The 21,700-nt window shown below is 40.0% G+C and overlaps 2 protein-coding genes across 2 annotated transcripts in view; both read left to right on the top strand.

Annotated features, from left to right (window-relative positions):
• Positions 1–547: 547 nt before the first annotated feature.
• The window catches only part of NFKB1 (nuclear factor kappa B subunit 1), a 119,276-nt gene continuing 98,123 nt past the window's right edge, over positions 548–21,700 (top strand). The window contains exon 1 of the mRNA XM_055342467.1: positions 548–670. The gene's annotated coding sequence lies outside the window, so the exon portion shown is untranslated. The remainder of the gene's footprint in view (positions 671–21,700) is intronic.
• On the top strand, positions 11,739–15,187 carry LOC129521192 (SURP and G-patch domain-containing protein 2-like). Its single transcript, XM_055342468.1, is given in 3 exon segments — positions 11,739–13,054; positions 13,056–14,498; positions 14,531–15,187. Coding segments are annotated over 3 exon segments (3,249 nt in total). The 5' UTR covers positions 11,739–11,744; the 3' UTR covers positions 15,027–15,187.

The following is a 21,700-nucleotide window of genomic DNA, read 5'->3' as shown; positions in this document are numbered from 1 at the left end:
GGGCCGGGGGCGCACGGCGGCCCCCAGCAGCGCGGGCTTCCCCCGCCCCCGGCGGCGACCCCACCTCCCGCCCCCGCTGCGTGCGCGCCGGTGTCCGTCTGTCTGTCTTCTCTCTCGACGTCAGTGGGAATTTCCAGCCAGGAAGTGAGAGAGTGAGCGAGAGAGGCAGAGAGAGAAGTGCACCAGCGAGCCGGGGCAGGAAGAGGAGGTTTCGCCACCGGCGCGGCCCGGCGACGCGCTGACAGCTTCCCCTGCCCTTCCCGTCCGTCGGGCCCCGCCGCCGCCCGCGCCCCGCGCCCCGCGCCCCGCCGCCGCCACCGCCAACGCCGCCGCCGCCGCCGCCGCCGCCGCCGCCGCCCCTGCTCCGACAGCGCCCGGCGCAGCCCAGGCCGGAGCCGCCGCGGCCCGGCCACCCGCGCCCTGCGCTTCCCTCGGCCCGCGCTGCGGACATGGCGCGGCGCTGAGCGGCCCGGCCCGGCCCGGCCCGGCGACACCGCCCGCCCGCCCGCCAGCCCCGGCCCCGCTCCGGACGCCCCGGCCGCGGTCCCGGCCCGGCCCCGGCCCCGGCCCCGGCCCCGGCCGCCGCTCCTCCCTTCGCCCGCCCGCAGGCCCGCGCCGCCCCGGGGGAGCCCGCAGGCGCAGGGAGGCCGAGCGCGGACTCGCCGCCAGGGTAAGCCGAACTCGGGCAAGCGGGGGCCACGCCGGGACGTGCGGCCGCGTCCCGCCGCCCCCCCTCCCCGCCCCGCGCCTCCCCGCCCCGCACCCCTCCCGCGCTCTCCGACTTCCTCATTCCCGCGCTGACCGCGGGGCTAGACCGACGCAGGACCCGGGGGGCCGCGGTGGAGGGGCGCGTGGGACCGGCCCGAGGGGCAGAGGCGCGCGGGGACCGGGACCCGGGGACCCGGGACCCCGGGGCCGCAGGGCCGCAGGGCCGCGGCCGCCCCGCCGCCCTCCGCGCCCTCCGCGCCCTCCGCGCCCGCGTCCCTGCGCCCGCCGGCGGCGGGAGCCCGGGGGGAACGCTTGCATTGAGACACTTTTTAAAGATTTTTGTGATGTTCACCCCCACCTCCACCCGCTCCTGGCGGGTGGCTGGACGGTGTCGCGGTGCGCCTCGGAGAGGGGAAGGTGGCTGGTGCAGTGCTGAACCAGATTTCACCTTAGGGCGTTCCATGAAATGAAAGCAGAAGCGTGTGTCAGTCCTCTGGACTGGGAAAGCCCTCCCCAGCCCCCCCAGCCCCCCAGGTTGGAGAGAACAGCCTCATTCCTTCATCTCCCACTTCAAAAAGAAGCCCCCACTTCACACACACGCACACGCACACGCTGGCCAGCCAGGACGGAGTATATTCACCTACTCTAGGGTCTGTATCTTCGTTTTCAAAAACCAAGGAGGGCCTGGTGCTGATCCTACACAGCCTGGCATTCGAGAAAAGAAATTGTCTACTTAGAGCACTTTTTAAACACCGATTATGTAAAACACTGGGACTGCACGTCAACGCCGCGATGTATGGTGCATGACCTCTAAAACAAAAACAATGCGATAGACAAAGACCATTTTAAATACAAGTTTTCTTACGGCCTTTAAAAACAGATACCAGTGTAGAAGTTCGCCCCGATTTATTTACTGGTCTGTACCGAAATCTGAATGGGACTTGATGATACAGTGCTTAATTAGGTTTAAGACCTTTTCATGGACTTTGCCAAGTAAGGTTTTTCAGCATTGCGGCTTATTAAATGCCTATATTTAACTTAAAGGTTTTCTTATAAGGCCCATAATCGGAGAAAATGACTATAGTATTACTAAAACCTTTAATAAACTCTGGAGTACAAATGTTCTGTAAACTGATGGTCTTTGGTAAACACCGAAGTTTGCGATCAAGAGGCTCAGTGCTTGTTTTTCCAGCAAACATCTCAACAGAATATTTTTGAGTAGTTTAAATTGCATAGCGTTTGTTAAAACTCAAAGGGAGTCTTGATTAACCTGAAGTTCTTAGCCGAAGTATGTTGTTTTCCTAATTTTGATATTGTGCTTTCTAGAGATAAACCAGTTTACTGTTTGATGCACTAAAGAAATGTAAATAACTTAAAGTGTCTTTTGAGCTTATGAACTTGGGAAGACAGGAGATACAAAGATTTGTTTCCTGTAGCATTTTACGTTTATCATGTAATTAAGTTGCTAAGGGGAGTTGAACATGTAAGTGGAAACATGAAATTTCCTGAAATTATTCATCCATATTGGTCTACCTGCAACTCTCAATGCCCTCTGGAGCTTGTTTAGATAAAATGTCTTCCTGGGCCATAGCCTACTGGACAAATGTGAACACAAAGAAAGGCTCATTATGTGTAGATTTAATGCTGGCACTGAAATACTGTTTGCTGTGGATAGTAAATCACTTCCAATCTGTTTGAAAGACTTTTTAAGGGAAATATAATCCAGTTAGGTGTTGGTGGGTTTGAAAATTATGGTTTCGAAAGTCTGTTATCTTTATTTTTCAGATTTCAATTTGATCTTATGTTCTGCAGCTGGCATTCAGATGGGCTGAATAAACACCTTGTTTTTCAAACCCAGTTAGTAAATACTGGAGTATACATACAAAAATAGTCGTTCCCCTTTGTAAGCACTACTTTGATCTTTGCACTTCCTTCTTATTTCTACCTCTTAAACAAGTTCATCTGAGATGACTGAGTTGCCGTTGGTAAAAAAAAAAAAAAAAAAAAGCTCAGTCTGAAATAGGCAGAATGTTAGATTTGTGATCATATTCCTCCTATTTCCCTTGTCCTGTTCTTGGAACAAACAAGCTAGTTTAAGAAACTAATACTTAGGTTGTTTTTATTACTGCTTTCGGACTTCCAGATAATTGATGGAGTAAGCTACTAGCTTGCCTTTCAGGGATTGCTCACTGTGGTAAGATAGAAGGTCTAGATAAAGAATTGGCAGCTGCAGGAATCTTGGACTATCATTCAATCAGCAAGATTTTTTTTTTTTTTTTTTTTTTTTTACCTAATTTATGAGAGGTATTCCCCTGTTCAGAAGAGGTGAAAGTTCTGGCTTCTGAGGGGGGGAAGTGGTTACTTCATAACCTTCAATTAGTTTGAACTTGGAAGAAGTAATAACAGTATTGACATTTTAAAATAATAAGTTAAAAAATATGAGTTTCCAGATGGATTCTTGATAAAGTAGTGAAAATACCTTTTTCTTCTGAGAACATGTTAGTAGATATGCTCTTCTGAGCACAGAGATGACTGCAGTAGAATGTGTATCTGGAAATGCAGAGTAGTTTAACCAATAGAATAAATATTGAGATTATGCTATTCTAGTCTACAGATTGAACAGGAATCATATTATCAGGAATGGATGTATAAGAGTCAATGGCTATGCAAATTAGTAGGGAAATTGTTTGTTTTATTGGTTTTCTGTTTATTGTATGAATCATATAAGGTGGCCTGATTGTTAACATTGTAAGAACAGAAGGAAGAGAAGGAGGAAAAGAATTTTAGTGTCATAGGACATTTTAAAATGTCTTACTCATAGATCTACATTTATGTCTGATTAGAGTTAATTGACAACTGCTTCTTGATGACCAGTAAACTACACTTCAGTGTAGAAGCAATTTGTGCTGCTTTCTGGGAAATAATTCTCGTTTGCATTCTTGCACCTCCCACAAATCCTGAACTCCACTGTAGTGTTCTTAGAGGTGAGCAGCTAAACCATCAGAAGCATATATACTCCTATGAGTTGACCCTGTCATTTCTAAGAGGACCTTGAGGATTTTCAAGAACTAGAAGCATTCAGCCTTAGGAAAGAATGTTTAGACTTGTGACACAGTCCTACAAGTTAGTTTGGCTCCTTGACTTTAAAAAAAAAAAAAAAAAATAAAGATTAATATTTCAAGCCATATAATTTGGTAGAGTTAGTAGAGTAACGTAACTGAGACTGTTGGTAAATTTCATTAATGAGTCTCTAGTGCCTCACTATTGGAAAAAAAAAATAGCATTCTTCTCATGATGATAAACTTGCTTTGTACCTTTGGTCTCTGCTATATTTGAGAGAGTGTTCCTGGGTACAAATTACTGAGCTGTCTTTTATATTTTGGCTGAGGTTGACAGACCTACCCTTGAAAATCAACTAATAGTTTAGAAATAAGTTGTGAAATAATATTTTATTGCTTCACTACAGATAATTTAAAGCCTAACAGTTTTATTTTATTTTTTTAAAGATTTTATTTATTTATTCATGAGAGAGACACACAGAGAGAGAGAGAGAGAGAGAGAGAGAGAGAGAAAGGCAGAGACACAGGCAGAGGGGGAAGCAGGCTCCATGCAAGGAGCCTGACTTGGGACTCCATCCTGCGACTCCAGGATCAGGTGGTGGGCTGAAGGCGGTGCTAAACTGCTGAGCCACCTGGGCTGCCCAGGCCTAACAGTTTTACATAAAAGTAGTATAAGATGTCATTTGTTAAAGATTACAGAATCTTTAAGAGTAGATTATGAATTAAAATATTTAGAGTGTTAATTATAAAAATATCATTGCATTATAAATCTTAAAAAGAAATCAATTATTTTCCTTATTTTTTCTGTAGTAACTCATAGATTTAATTATCAGTAGTACAAGTTTCATGAACTGCTCTAATTTGCTGCCTATTTTTGAAATTAGAATAATGAAATGGACTACAAATTGGCTTATTACTTTATATTTCACCATTAGGCCAAAAATCTTACAACCAGCTTTTATTCTGACCCATACTTTCAATAGATACTCAAGTTCTTTAAATGGTGAAAAAAGATTCTGACTAGTGGAGCTTTAAAGAAGACTATAAAGACTATATGGCCTATTCTAATTATTTTTTAAGATAATAGAAAGGAGAAGAAAAGAACTATCTGAAAGAATAAAAATCCTATAGTTCCAGCCAAAAAGAGATCATATCTAATTTACACTGACAAAGCAATATCTGATATTCAGCATTGTATTTGTTGGTACCTAGTAGGTCATCAATAACTATTTTTTGAGTGAAGGAATGGCATAAGTTTTCTTTGTTCAAAAATAAGACAGCTGTTTTCTGCAAGGAACAAAAATTACACTATTTTGCCTTGCCTTTAGGGAAGAAAGAAACCAAAATTTAGTTATGGCTTCCTAGATATTATATTCTTATCTAAAGATTACTTGAAGTTTACTAGAACAAGGAGCTTATTAAAAAGTACCCAGTGCCTTTCAAAAGGAAAGCATTTCATTCTGAAAGAGGAGTTTATGAACTGGAAAAGAAAATGGCTTTTAGTTTCCAGGTTTTAGAGGCACTTATGAAGCAAGGTAATAAAGTAATTGAAATGATAAAAGGTGCCTAAGCAAGTAAATAAATTTGACTTTTTTGGCTACTCTAGAATTTCTCCATTGAAACTGTAATTTCAACATTAGTATCTAAAAAAGGAAACAATGCTACATGCACTTCTTTGTAATCTAAAGCTTGTTAAAGCCTATCTAAATTAATCAATTAAAAAGTAAAAACAAAATAAGTTAAGCCATCCAGAATTAAATACTTACCACCTATAAAAAACTGAGGGGAAATAGTTACTAGCAGGAAATCTTAGGAACAAGCAGGCAGTTAGGAAGGTTTACTGTATTTTCCACTTTCATACTTTAGTGATTTTGCAATACCTAGGACCTCCTCATGTCAGGGTTTGGTTGATTATTTTTCACTCGTAGCATTTTCAGAAAACTGTCCTTAAAACTCTAAATCTAACCATGTATTGTCTGTGGACACAATTTATGAAATCTACCATCCAGACCAGAAAAGAATACAATGCCAGCACTCCCAGTCCTGGTGTCCTGACCCCAGGGAGAGTAAGAACCATTTTATTGGAAATTGCTGATTTTGGTCCACTGTGTTTTGCTGCCCACCTAATTCTGGTTCTGACACTTACCTGTCTTTGAATCACTTACCAACATACTTTCAGGTTTAAAAAATTAAATTTAAAAGTTGTTTACAAATATTTATATGTATAATCATTTTTATTGTTGCCAACAAACTGCAAAAGAAACTAAATGTTTACTTATATGTAAGTCCACTGTAAAGATGTTATTGTTGAAAAGTACTCCCAGCAGCAATTTGTAAGTTAAAATAATAAAATAATCCAACTACCTTGCCTGAAGTTTCCCTGCAAGAAGTTGCAGAGGATACATTCTGCTGTGTTCCATTACATAATCAGCTCAGTCTACAGCTCCTAGGCATAGAGAGAAGCATAAACAAAAACACAAAACTAATGTCCTTAGCTTTACTGTATTAGTCAAAAATCTATGGACAATTCATGTATTCCATCCTGAAAAATAAAGCTCTGGATTTTTCTTAGGTTTAAGGCTTTTGATATGAGTATTTGTAGGCAAGATTGTCTTTTTTCTAACTTCAACTAAAAAAATACAAAACCTGCATAAAGTTAAACACACCTCTATAGAAAGCATTTAACATTTAAAAAATTCAGTTGCTATAATGAATTTTGTCAATATAGCAGTCATTTTAAAAACTTGTTATTATTGTTTATCATGTGATTTGGACTGAACATATTACACTCTATTTCAATGTCAGGACATATCTCTCCCTCCAGAAGTCAGTTTTTATCTCCAGAAATCAATTCTAACATATATCGAGCATGAAAGAAGAAAAAAATGATGACGGACTCCCTAATCAGTCTACCTGCCTATTGGTCCTGTGTCCACACCTGCAATTCATTCAAATAGTGAGAAAAAGTTACTTGATTGTCTTAGAAAATATGCCTTCCAAGACAAGAATTTTAGGAATGGAGAGAATGACTATTTTTTGAATGTTTTAACTTGAATTCCTCATATCTTATTGATAGTTGAAGAATTTGCTAGTTCTTAATTATAAGTTTGTTTTTTTAGGATTTAAGCATTTATTGGTGTTTGATCATTAAGACCTGGTTTATAAACTTCAGTATTTTTTTTTTCTTTTAAATAGGGGCTAGGTATGGTGGTGAGGCGAAAGGAAAAGAATCCCTTAAAATTTATAGCATTTTGTGTAATGCTCTCTCAATAATATAAGCACTTTCATGGCTTAGAAAGTTAAAGGTAATACAAAAGGTTGGAAGTAGTACGAATGGCTGTTTATACAGAGGAAATTTAAAGTAGGAAGAAACATGAAGAAGATAAAGAATAAAAATTAAACTGGATGTTTTTAGTTCTGTTGGATATTCAGAAAAGTACTTGAGGGAATACACAAAACCATTGGTTTATATAAAATTAAAATTTAATATAGAATCCAGGCAGTCAAAAAGAATATATATAAATATATATATATATATATATATTTTTTTTTTAATGGAGGGGTGTGCAGTGGGGCAAAGAGAGAGAGAGAGAGAGAGAGAGCATCTTAAGCAGTCTCCATGTCCAGTACGGACCTTGATGCAGGGCTGGATCTCACAACCCGGAGATCATGACCTGAGCCAAAATCAAGAGTCAGATGCTTAAGCAGCTGAGCCACACAGGTGCCTAGAAAAGATTATTTTATAAAATGTATTCACACTGCTGATTTCAAGCGAACCAGGAAGCCTAGGAAAATACTTTTTGTTGGAGATGGATAAAATGAACCAAATCCAGAGCGAATCCCATACTATATTATTTAATTCATTCATTATGAAGTTAACATATAGTAAGGTATGTAAGTTAAGTATTTGTGTGTGTGTGTGTGTGTGTGTGTGTGTGTGTGTGTGTTTTAAACCTATAAGTCTCAAAGATTTGGTCACAATCAAGGATAATGAAAGCATAGGTAAGGACTTAGTGGGAGTGTTCTCTATAAAATTAGATCTTGAACTTTATTACTGACTTGAATATGAACAAGAAAAATAACCTAGAAAATGAATCAGAATTCCAGAGAAAAGAATAAATTCTCTGTACCATGGATGAGAAGGAGAGGCCATAATGAAAAGAGAGATTGAAAAAGAACATTTTTATAGGCATTCATCTGCGGATTATCCTATTTTTGATTAATTCAAAACAATGGTTATTTCCCCCTCATTCCTAAAATATTTTAGAAATCAGTTGTGATTAAGGAAACCTCAGTACACCTGGGAAATTTAAAAGCACGTGTTTAACAATTAAATGTATTTCCTTGCTCTCATGTCATGACATAGCATTCATTTGATAAAATATCTTTATGGTTTCTCTTCATGTCTTTACCCAATTTCCCATTTTAGTCATTTAAGTGAATTTAACAAGCACATCTTAGAACATCTTAATAGTTCCTATTTTGAAACATTACCTCAGCAGTAATTTATGCTCAAGTTCTTTTTATGATAGTCAGGGAAAGTATCCCATTTCTCTTAGAAAGTCTACTGTAATAGCCAAACAGGACTTAGAAAAGTAGTCCAATCCTGTGTTGAAAAAGATGGATGATTTGGGGGGCAGTTGCGCTATATTTACTAAATATTTGTTAAACTGAAGGAACCCAGTCATTCAAGGCAAGCCACAGAAAATAATTTTATTGCTGAGCCACTTAAATATCTTCATATAGATATCCCCATCAGTATGTCAGTATCAAATTTAGCGTCATCCTCATTTACCAAATTGCAACCCCCCAGCCCAACACACACATTAAGAAATGAAGTTTTTAGGAACACCTGGATGGCTCAGTGGTTGAGCATCTGCCTTTGGCTCAGGTGGTGATCCTCGAGTCCTGGGATTGAGTCTCGCATCAGGCTCCCCACAGGGAGCCTGCCTCTCCCTCTGCCTATGTCTCTGCCTGTCTCTGTGTCTCTCATGAATAAATAAATAAAATCTTAAAAAGAAAAAAAGAAATGCAGATGTTAGCCCACTGTGATCCATTCAGTAGTTTCCTTATGCCAGAAATCTAGGAAACTATTCTTCATGCATACTCACTTATCTCCTCCAATCATCAAGTTCTGTTAATTCAGCCTCTTCCTCATACCCAGAATCCATCCCTTCCTCGCTGAATTTATAACTTTCATTTTTGCATTGCCTCCTGATTCATTCATTATCTCCTTCTATTCCATCTTTCATTCCAGCATAAAGGTCAGCTTTCTAAAGTACAAGTCTGATCATGTCATAATCTTTATATATTTTTTTAAGATTTTATTTATTTATTCATGAGAGACACAGAGAGAGAGAGAGGCAGAAACACAGGCAGAGGGAGAAGCAGGCTCCATGCAAGGAGCCCGATGTGGGACTCGATCCCAGGTCTCCAGGATCACACCCCGGGCTGCAGGCGGCGGCTAAACCCGCTGCGCCCCCGGGGCTGCCCATGTCATAATCTTTATATTTCTGAAATGAATCTCTTGTTGTCTTCACAAGCTGATTCTGCACAGCTCACCTCCCACTCTTGCTCTTCACCAATCCCCTATTTCTCAAATCATCCACATCAATTTTCATTTCCTTATCCACTGTGTTTTCTCATTTTCAATGCCTCTGCATACACATTCCCTATGTGAGGAGTGTCCTTTCCTCCCTAGCCAACTACTCAACCTTCAGGGGTGGTTCAGACATTTCTCTCTCTTCTATCCATTCTCCCTGACGTCTCCATGAAGAGTTATGTGCCCCCCAATCCGTGTTCTCTTGACTTCTTATGTTTTCGAGACAGAAAATATCTTGAGGGCAGGCATTTCATCTTACTTTTTCTTTGCATAGCACCCGGTAAGTTTGCTAAATGAGTAAGTAAATAACTAGATGGAATGTCAGCAGATATTGACTAGGTAGCTATTGATTAAGCTCTGTGGCTCTGGGCAAACTAACTTTTCTGGGTCTCATTTTCTCTGTGTGTAAAAATGAAAGGGTTAGACTAAACCATCTAGTTCTAAAATTATTTGTTTCTTTGGTAGAGTAGTATTATTTAGAAGACTTGAGATTTTCTTGCTTTATTGAGACAGGTCACCTTAAGAAAAATGTATGTGGGAAGGTACAAAGACAATTCTTGTCATTATGATAATATAAGGAACTGTTCATTTTGGGGTTATTAGTTATCATTTATGGTCTCAGTCTAGTTTCTTTCTGGCTTCAGGTGTTTCTGGGGTTGCATCTTTTGCTTAATAATTAATCTCTGCTATGAACTTACATTCATATTTCTCCAAAGAAATTGAAGACAAGCTGGATACAGAAATTGAATATAAAATTCAGTATTTTAACTCTAAATGGGTTCAACTTCTCATTCATTATAGCTATAGTTAGAGGAGGAAAAAGGAAAATGATGGTATTGTGAGTTCAATGTGTCAGAACAAGAACATAATATCTAAAATAGACAAATGAAGAAAAAAGACATAAACATAGTATTTGGAAATATGAAAAAAACACCCAGGAAAACAAAAAAGAGAGTTAAAAGTGTTAAAAAGTTAGTCACTCTGAAAAGCAGGATTGGAGATGAGAGGTAAGGTAGGGGAATCTTTGCTTTCTTATAGGAGCTCGTCTATGTTTGCATAGTAGGATTTCTTTTTTAGCCATTGTTCATTTGAATATATGTTGGGTCCTTTACATGTGCCAGGTACTAGACATTGGAAAACTGAACAAGACAGAAATCCATAATTTCGCAGAGCTTAGATCATGTCATGTTTTCAGTTTTAAAATTTTTCTGTTTACATCAGCCTTTTTTAAATTGAACAATCACGTAAGTAAAAGATTGCATTAATCATAAGAGTACAGCTTTAATGATTTACCTCAAAGTGAATACACTTAACTTAGGTGGTGCTCTAGAAAGAATGTTACCAGTACCCTGAAAAACCTATTTCTGTCCCTTCATGTTCAGGACCGTCTACTCTACTTTACTGTCATATAAAAGTTTCACTAGGGGCGCCTGGGTCACTCAGTCCATTGTGTGTCTGCCTTTGGCTCACAGGGTCCTGGGGTTGAGCCCCACATAGTTTCCCTGCACAGACGGGAGCCTGCTTCTCCCTCTCACTCTACCCCTCCCCCTGCTTGTTTGGTCTCTCTCTATCAAATAAATAAATAAATATCTTACAAAATATAAAAATAAAAGGTTTCACTAATGACTTTTGGACTATATGCATGTTGAGTCCATAAGTCCACATATAAGTTCATCTACATAAAATTGAGAATTGACTGAATGAATTCATTGCTCCAAGGTGCTAATAATGAGCTTCACACAAGTATGAACTTGTGGTTAAAAGCCTTTAGGTCAGTTCACTTGAGACTTTAATCACTAAACAAAATATGTTAGTAAAAATACAAAACAAATCACACTTTCATGTTAATTTGTCATTTTTGAGTGTGAGTAAATTAACCCACACTTTATTCTACTATTCTTTATTGCCCAGCAGTCAAGGTCACTGACAAAGAGTCACGGGAGAAAGAAGTATTCACATCAGACCATATCAGACATGGAAGAGAATGTAGTTCATTTTTTTCTTCCTGTTCACTTTATACATTGACATCTGCATAAGTTGAAGGATTTATCTCTGTGAATGGTCAGTGTGGAAATGCCTTCATAACTTCCCATATCAGGCCTGATTTTGATGTTTGCAAATCATCATTTATGTGTATGTGCAATTGGAAGGTCACCGTTGTGCTTATTTCTTCAAGGAAATGCTTTTCTTCCTCCAGACCAATTGTCACCATATCTGTAGAACCAAGCAAGTATTGATGGTTCACATAATTAATCCTTTTCATTTAAAACATAAAGGAGCCCCCCCCCCCCAGCCGCCGTGCGGGTGAGGAGCCTGAAGTGGCAGCTGAGGGGGGGGGGCGGCTCCGGGCGCGGTGGGTTCGGGGTCAGAGAAACATGGCAGCTAGGCGAATTGCACTGGAGACTTTTGATGCTGTATTGCAAGAAAAAGCTAACCAATATCACATGGACCCCAGTGGTGAAGCCGTAGGTGAAGCTCTTCAGTTTAAAGCTCAAGATCTTCTAAGGACAGTCCCAAGAGCAAGAGCAGATATGTATGATGACATTCCTAGTGACAGCAGATACACTCTGGCTGGATCTGTAGCCCACCCTCGAGACACTGGGAGAGAAAGCTTGAGAGGTGATGTATTTCCAGGACCTTCCTTCAGATCAAGCAATCCTTCTGTAAGTGAAGACAACTACTTTCGCAAAGAGTGTGGCCAGGATCTGGAATTTTCCCACCCTGATTCCCGAGACCAAGTTTTTGGCCACCGGAAATTGGGACATTTCCGTTCTCAGGATTGGAAATTTGCACTCTGTGGCTCTTGGGAACAAGACTTTGGCCACCCCATTTCTCAAGAATCCCCTTTGTCACAGGAGTGTAATTTTGGTCCTTCTGCACTGCTTGGGGACTTTGGTTCCTCTAGGCTGATTGAGAAAGAGTGCTTGAAGAAAAAAAGTCGGGATTACAATGTGAACCGTCCAGGGGACACAGACTCTGTGCTCAGAGGCAGTGGCCAAGTCCAGGGCAGAGGCCGAGGTCTAAACATCGTTGACCAGGAAGGGGCCCTTTTAGGAAAGGGAGAGACTCAGGGCCTGCTCCCATCTAAAGGGGGAGTTGGTAAACTTGTCACACTAAGAAGTGTGAGCACGAAGAAGGTACCCACTGTAAATCGTATTACTCCCAAAACTCAGGGCACCAACCAAATCCAGAAAACCACCTCAAGTCCTGATGTGACCCTGGGGACAAACCCAGGAACAGAAGATATCCAGTTTCCCACTCAGATCCCTTTGGGGCTCAATCTGAAGTATATTTGGCTTCCCAGAAGAAAGATGAGCTTCGACCTCATAGATAAGTCTGATGTTTTTTCAAGATTTGGGATAGAAATAATCAAATGGGCAGGATTCCACACCATAAAAGATGATGTTAAATTTTCTCAGCTTTTCCAGACGCTCTTTGAACTCGAAACCAAAACCTGTGCTAAAATACTCGCTTCATTCAAATGCTCCTTAAAACCAGAGCACAGAAATTTTTGCTTTTTTACGATCAAATTTTTAAAGCACTCTGCTTTGAAAACACCCAGAGTTGATAATGAGTTTTAAAACATGCTTTTAGACAAAGGTGCTGTGAAGACCAAAAATTGCTTTTTTGAAATCATAAAGCCTTTTGACAAGTACATAATGAGGCTTCAAGACCACCTTCTGAAGTGTCATACCCCTGCTCATGGCTTGCAATGCCTATGAGCTGAGTGTCAAGATGAAAACCCTCAGTAACCCCCTGGACTTGGCTGTTGCCCTGGAGACCACCAATGCTCTCTGCCAGAAGTCTTTAGCCCTTTTGGGACAGACTTTCTCCTTGGCCTCTTCTTTCTGGCAAGAGAACATCTTAGAAGCTGTTGGGTTCCAAGATATAGCTCCCTCTCCTGCTGCATTTCCAAATTTTGAGGACTCTACTCTGTTTGGGAGAGAATACATCGATCACCTGAAGGCCTGGCTGGTCACCAGTGGGTGTCCACTTCAGGTCAAGAAAGCTGAACCTGAGCCTACCCAAGATGAGGAGAAAGTTGTTCCTCCTACCAAACCCAAAATTCAGGCCAAGTCCCCAAGTGGTCTCAGTGATGCTGTCCCCCAGCGAGCGGATCACAAGGTGGTGGACACCATCGATCAGCTGGTCACTCGTATTGTCGGAGGCAGCCTATCTCCCAAAGAGAGAGCTCTTCTCAAGGAGGACCCTGCTTACTGGCTTTTGTCTGATGACAGTAGTCTGGAGTATAAATACTACAAATTGAAGCTGGCAGAAATGCAGCGGATGAGCCACACCTTGCCAGGAGCAGATCAAAAGCCAACAGCAGCAGAGTGTGCGGTCTGGGCCATGCTGTATGCTCGGACAATCCGGAGCCTCAAGAAGAGGCTCCTCCCAGGCCTCCAGCGGGGGCTGCTCCACACTCAAGGGCTTCGGGGCTGGAAGGTGAGGAAAGCAACCACTGGGACCCAGACCCTCCTCTCCTCAAGCACCAGACTGAAACACCATGGCTGGCAGGCTCCAGGTTCATTGCAGGGAAAGCTGTCCCAGCCAGAGGGAAATGATACTGTCAAGGACTGCCCACCTGACCCAGTTGGACCCTCTCTTGGGGACCCCAGCCCAGAAGTCTTGGGCCTATCCCACAAGCCAGCAGGAGTGGAAGTCTCTGAAGCTCCTCAATCCTCCTCTCCCTGCCCATCTGCTGACGTTGACATGAAGACAATGGAGACTGCAGAGAAACTGGCCAGATTTGTTGCTCAGATGGAACCAGAAATTGAACAATTCAGCATAGAAAACAGTACTGACAACCCTGACTTGTGGTTTCTCCATGACCAAAATAGTTCAGCCTCCAAATTCTATCGAAAGAAAGTATTTGAACTATGCCGTCAATTTGTTTTTTCATCATCTCCACTGAACCTCCACACCAGTGAGAGCACTGATTCTCGAGAGAGCCCCCTTGATCCCATGGAAGGGGAAGGAGAGTTTGAAGATGAGCCCCCTCAGCATGAGGCTGAGTTGGAAAGCCCAGAGGTGATGCCTGAGGAGGATGATGAAGACAAGGAAGATGAGGATGAGGAGGGGACCGAAGAGGCCTCCACTCCTAGAGGGGCCTCCAGGCAACCAGGAAGGGCTGCCAAGTCCGAGGGCTATAAGGGCAGCACCCCCCCCCCCATGGCTTCCCGAGTGAGGCAGCCGAGGATGGTCTGGTGGGTGCACCTGCCCTATCACAGGCCACTTCCGGTGCCTGCTTCCTTCGGAAGAGGGTCAGTAGCAAGTCCTTGAAGGTTGGCATGATTCCGGCTCCAGAGAGGCTGTGTCTCATCCAGGAACCCAAAGTTCATGAACCAGTTCGAATTGCCTACGACAGACCTCGGGGTTGTCCCATGTCCAAAAAGAAGAAACCCAAGGATTTTGATTTCGCCCAGCAGAAGCTGACCGACAAGAACCTGGGGTTCCAGATGCTGCAGAAGATGGGCTGGAAGGAGGGCCACGGCCTGGGCTCCTGTGGGAAGGGCATCAGGGAACCCGTCAGCATGGGAACTGCATCGGAAGGGGAAGCGCTAGGTGCTGACGGGCAGGAGCACAAGGAAGACACGTTTGGCATGTTCCGTCAGAGGATGATGCAGATGTACAGACACAAATGGGCCAACAAATAGTTCCAGGGTCTCTTCCATGAGGACAACAGGCATCCAGAAAGTGCTAACTCACCACTTTGGGTGCTTACTGTCTCTGGCTTGTTTCCATCACTGGAAATCATATAGAGAATTTTAGCATTTTTGGTCCTTGGTAAAACCTAGAAGACATTTGTGATGTTACAAAATGGAAGTTTTTGGGTTTTTTTTTTTCTTCTTTTTTTTTTAATCTAAGAAGTTGTGAATGTTGTTAATCATTTAGCAGTTACAATAAATGTAGAGGAACCCCCCCAAAATAAATAAATAAATAACAAACAACAACAAACAAATAAATAAATAAATAAAGGATATACTTTTATCAATATGTGAAGATTAATAAGAATGAAAACCCAAATTGAAGTTGCCATACTCAAATTTAAGAGAACGTGATCATTTTTTCTATATCTGATTTAAATAATATTAATCTCTAATTCATAATTTTTGAGATCTACTTCCTCTTCAATCTGAAAATACAAATTCTCCAAAATGGTGTTCCAGACAAAGGAAAGAGATGATATTAAAATTTGGTTGTACTGCATTTTTTTAAATTAAGTCTTAATTTTTTAGAGCAGTTTAAGGTTCACAACAAAATGAGGGTAAGGTACAAAGATTTCCCATACATCCCTGCCCCTGTTTATGCATAGTCTCCCTGTTATCAGCATCTCCCATCGGAATGGTACATTTGTTGCAGTTGATGAACCTACAATGACACATTGTAAGCACCCGAGGTCCATAGTTTGTATATGGTTCATTCTTTATGTTGTGTGTTCTGTGGGCTTGGACAAATGTACAGTGACATGTATCCATCATTATGATATCATACAAGAGTATTTTCACTGCCCTAAAAATCCTCTGTGTTCCACCTATTCATTCCTCACTCCCTACCCCCACCATCACACTTTATTTTTAGTGAAGAAATCTATAGTAAATCAAACCTCTTTCTGATGCCATCTAAATGAAAGACTTCAAACCTTGAGAAAACTTACTGAATTGGTTTTTATGTGGAAGTGGAAGTCAGCAATACCTCATAAGTGACTTTAGTTATAACATGTAAGGTTTTATCTAATTTACTATAATCTTTAGAGAACTTCTATAGCTATACAAATTTAGATTCACCGTATTTTATTCTACTATACTATTAAAAATTTACTTAGAATGGAATCTGCCATTTAATATATATGACATTTAATTATAATATGATTAGAAAATGTTCAAAACATCTCTTTGATCCTATAAATTTTAATCATCTATGATTAAGAATACAAGCGTAGGCAAAGTTTGATACTTATGGATCACATTAGAATGCATTCTGATCTTTTTAAAGAAAATCCCTGTCCTCCATGGTTGCAGTGGACATGATACAGGAAGAATTTATATGCTGCTCTCACACAGGGAAAGAGGTTATGTTTACTATGTTTTATTGATTTTAAGAGGTATGTTCCCCTCCTCCCCCAGTTTAACATCTTGACTTAACTATATGCATTTGAGAATTTTCTAGGTATCTCTGTTATTGGTTTCTAATTTAATTTCATTGTGTTTAGATAACATATCTATATCCTTTCACCTCTTTGAAATTTATTGAGACTTGTTTTATGGTCTGACATATGGTCTGTCTTCGTGAATGTTTCATGTACACTTGAAAAGAATGTGTCTTCCACAGTCATTGGAGTGTTCTATACATGCACTTAGTTTTAATGATGATGTTCCTACATTTTCTATATCTTTACTATATATCTTTACTACTGAATATGATGTTCTATTGATTTGCTTTCATCAGTTACTGAGAGAGGAGTGTTAAAAATGTTAACTATAATTGTAGACATTTGTTTCTCCCTTTAATTCTGACACTTTTGCTTGTATTTTGAAGCTCTGAATATATGCATACACGTTAAGATCATTATTTCTCTGTGATGAATTGACTCTTTTATTCTTAAGAAATGTTTCTCTTTGCCCCTTGTAATATTTCCTTTTTTGAAGTCTGTTGTATCATATTTTAGTATAGCCTGCTTTTTTATATTTAGTATTTCCATGGTATAACTGTCATAACTTTCCATCTTGATACTTTTAAACTATTGGAGTCTTTAATATTAAAGTGTAATATTAATTTCTATGAGAACCATATACTTGAGTCTTCTTTTTGTTTTTGTTTTGTTTTGCCCAGTCTGACCATCTCTACCTTCTTTTGGTCCATTTCCATTTAATGTAATTATTGATATTGTTGGGCTTAAGCTACATCTTGGTCATTATTATTTACTTGTGCCATCTGTTCTTTGTTTTTTCCTCCTTTCCTGCATCTTTTGAATAAGTTTGTTTTTTAAATTCCATTTCATCTCCTTTATGGGCTGTATTTTAAACTGGTTACTTTAGGGATTACAGTATGCATCCTTGAGTCAACCATAAATTAATACTTTAACATTTCATATATAATGTAAGAACTTGACAGTGGTGTACTTCCACTTGTCCTTTTCCCTTCCTCTGTGCTATTTTTGTTATACATTTTACTTCTGCATATGTTATAAAACCCAAAATATACCATATTTTTTTAATAGCTCATAAGAAAAAGTCTTATATCTACCCACATTTTCATCATCTTTGGCATTTTTCATTCTTTCATGTAAATCCAAATTTCTGTCTGGTATCATTTCCCTTCAGCATGAAGAACTTTCTTTAACAGACTGCAGGCCTGCTGAGGATGAATTCTCTCAGCTGTTGTTTATTTGAAAAATGTCAATTTTACCTTAATTTTTAAAGGTTATTTTTTGAGTATAGAACTGTACACTAATCTTTTTTTTTTCTTTCAACATTTCCATTATTGTTTCTGATAAGTCAGCCATCATACTTATCATTATTCCCCCTTGTCCCTGGGTGCTTTTAAGATTGTTTTCTTTAGAATAAATTTTTATCACTTTGGTTGTGATGTGACTAAGCATGGTTTTGTCTTTATCCAACATGGGGATCTTTGAGATTCTTGGATCTATGTTTTTTTTTTTTTTTTTTAAACCAAATTTGGAAAATTCTTGGCCATTGTTTCTTCAAATATTTTTTTCTCTCTCTTTCTAGGGCTCTAAATGACACATATGTAAGACCACCTAGTATTGTCTCATAGGTCACTGAAAGTGTCTTAATTTCTTTTTGCCTTTTTTCTCTGTGTTTCAGTTTAGATAGTTTATATTGACTAATATTCAAGTTTTTTTATCCTTTTCTCTGTAGTGTTTAATATGCTGATCAGGTCACCCAGTAAAATCCCATTTTGATTTAGAATTTTCCATAGGTTCTTTTTCTTTTTATTTCCAGTTATCTTCCAAGATTCCCTATCCATTTATTATGTTCATCTTTTCCTTTATATTCTTAGACGTATTGCTATTAACAGTTTTAAAGTCATTGGTTGCTAATTCCATAATTTGTGTCATTTTTTTTTCTTTTGAGTCATATTTTCTTGCTTCTTTGCATGTTTTATCCTTTTTTTGTAGTACATTGTGGGTACCACATTGTAGAGTATGTATTTTTGTCTTCCTTTATTGAGTGTTGAGTTTTGTTGTAATAGGCAATAAATTTACTGGTGAATCATCTGGTTTTATAAAGTTGGCTTTAGAGTAGCCTTTATTCTAGAGTATGCCCCTTATTCCCATAGCATGGTCTTTCTGGGGTCACAGGTGAATGCTCAGATTGTTCAGTAATACCTCTTTATCTCTTTGCCCTGGATGATTGGAACTTCAATGTTTCTCATAAGTTCCCAAAACTTACGGAATCTCTGTTCAGCTTTTAGGTCACTGGCAGCTGTTTTTCTAGTAAGCTTGGTGGAGTCTTGTCCTGCACTAATACAGTTTAATATGTATTTGTTGGGATCCCTGGGTGGCGCAGCGGTTTGGCGCCTGCCTTTGGCCCAGGGCGCGATCCTGGAGACCCGGGATCAAATCCCACGTCGGGCTCCCGGTGCATGGAGCCTGCTTCTCCCTCTGCCTGTGTCTCTGCCTCTCTCTCTCTCTCTCTGTGACTATCATAAGTAAATAAAAAAAAATTAAAAAAAAAAATTTAATATGTATTTGTTGAGTAGAGGTCACTCGTATGCAGATTTCTGAGCCAGTTTGTCAGTGTAAATTACTCATTTCTGACCCCTGCTGAGTGGGATTGCTGTTCTCTGTTTCAATTCTACTTCCTTGTATCATGGTTTGGGACATACTCTGTCAAAATCTGAATTTAGAGCTCACCTCAAGTGTTGCCATGTCCAGTGTCTGCTATTATTGCTTCAAGTATTTTGTATAGTTTTACAGTTGAGTCAGGCAAGTTTAATAATCATTACTCTGTCATGACTGAAGCAAGGAGTCCACATTTTGACAAATCTGAAATTACAGTGTTTCCTACTATTAATATAATATCAATTTTTAAAAGTACTTACAATTTACTAATTTGATGATACAAAAAAGCAAAGCTTTTATATATACTTTTTAGGCATTTATACCCACTTAAGAAGATGGCAACTATATAAAGTTAAATTGTAGTAGAGCAGTATGTTGTCAAGTGTAAAATAACCAGTACACATAACTGTTATAGCCCTTATGTGGACTGCAGAGCTATAGGTTATGGAGTAAATACAGGGTTTTTGGGCAGGGGTCAGATTTGAGTCAAAGCTTGAGGAGTAGGTAATATTTAAGTAAGAGAGATGGCATTTCAGGATGCAAGGCTACCATGAACAAAATACAAGGTGGAAATGAGCAAGGCACTTTTGAATGCTCAGTCTGCTTATAATAAAGGATCTTGGTTAGGATATAGAAATAGATGACGCTTATAATGTGATTTAATGCAAGATAATAAGCTGAGTGGTTGAGGACTGTTGGGTTCATGACTACTACTGTCATGCAGAACTGAGGCAGTGAAAGCTCAAATACGAACAGTGGGAATGGAAAGGATGGGCAGATACAAGAAATAATACAAGGAAGAAATCAGCAGATCGGTTATTTACTGAATATGTGTGAGAGAAGGAGAGGGAAAGGAGGAAAAGGTGACTGAACTTTTGACCCTGAGTACCTGAGACAGTGATTTATTGGCAGAAATTAGGAAGGTAAGAGCAGGGCCATTGCTGTAGGAATGATTAATTAGTTATTAGAGAGTTGAAAGTATTAAAAGCATTATATTTTGTTTTTTAGTGGTATCACTGCCTAAAGCTAATAGCAGTGTATTAATATTTACATTTTGAGGGCTTTATACTGCTAATTTTATTTCTGTTTACATCACAGTATTTTTGGCTAATGAACTTGTTTCCTTTGTTTTATTAGGAAGCGAATAAGCAAATACAGCAAAAATGAGTACAAAGTGGGGGGTGGGGGCTGGGAAGTAGGTTCTGAATAGGACTCTAACAAAGAAAATGTAATTACTGAATTACCAAGATAACTAACCCATGCCCTTTTTTTAAATTTTTTTTAATTTTTATTTTTATTTATGATAGTCACACACACACACAGAGAGAGAGAGGCAGAGACATAGGCAGAGAGAGAAGCAGGCTCCATGCACCAGGAGCCCGACGTGGGATTCGATCCCGGGTCTCCAGGATCGCGCCCTGGGCCAAAGGCGGCGCTAAATCGCTGCGCCACCCAGGGATCCCACTATCCCATGCCCTTAAACACTCTTCTTTTCCTGTGACACTTACCATGTTGCATTGCTTTTGCCTATTTGTCTTCCTCCTTACTAAACTGTTGCATTGGTTAGCTTTTGCTGTGTGAAAAATTACCACAAAGCTAATTAAAACACAGACATTTGTTATTTCTCTCAATTTGGTGGACTCTCTAGGTTGTATGGTCTGGGCTGGCTCTGCTGATCTCTGAAGACTTTTGTTTAACATCTGATGCTGTTTGGTCTAGAAGGGCCTCCAATAGGACCTCTCTGCTCCACATGTCTCATTCTCCAGTGGGCTAGCTCGGGCTTCTTCACATGGCAGCAAAGTTCCAAGAGAGCAGGAATGGTTGTTGCAAGGCCTCTAGAAACTTGCATTTAAAACTCTTACTTCTATCTCATTCTGTTGGTCAGAGCAAGTTACAGGCCTTCCAAGATTCAAGGGATGGAGAAATAGATTTTACCATTTGTTGGGTGGAGTTGCAAAGAATGTTTGGTCATTGCTTTCAATCTACCACACCTGTGGACTCTTGTATACTTTGCTCTCTTTGGTAATTGACACATAGGAAGCCTAAATATTTTTTTAATGAGTGACTAAATTAATGAAAGGAGGAAAGCATTCAAGAAATATTTCAATATACCTTAGTTTTAAAGATATACATATTTTTATTATACCATTAGAGAGTATGGTGTTTTCTATGGACATATTTTAGAAAGAGTCTCTAGATTCTCCTCCTATCCTTTATAATTAAACAAGGAAGATATTTAAAACAAAACAAAATAAAAAGCAATATTGCTTGAGCTATGATTGTTTGGTATTTTCACCTTCGCATTTTATTGTCTCAGGAAGAACTCACTTGGATGCGTTGTCACAGTCCTATTCCCCTTCTCAGGCTCTGCTATAGGTAGACTAACTCCACCCTGAACATGCAGGAGACCAGGAGCAAAGATGCTGTATTAAAATTAATAAAATTGTAAGTCAAGGAAAAAAATCTTATCTGTCTCTTGGGTGAATGAACGAACCATAGTCTGTAGAATCAGGTTAGCTAGCA

Source organism: Nyctereutes procyonoides, unplaced genomic scaffold (genome assembly GCF_905146905.1).
Source record: "Nyctereutes procyonoides isolate TBG_1078 unplaced genomic scaffold, NYPRO_anot_genome, whole genome shotgun sequence".
Lineage (NCBI taxonomy): Eukaryota > Metazoa > Chordata > Mammalia > Carnivora > Canidae > Nyctereutes > Nyctereutes procyonoides.
This window is presented reverse-complemented; position numbering and strand designations above follow the sequence as displayed.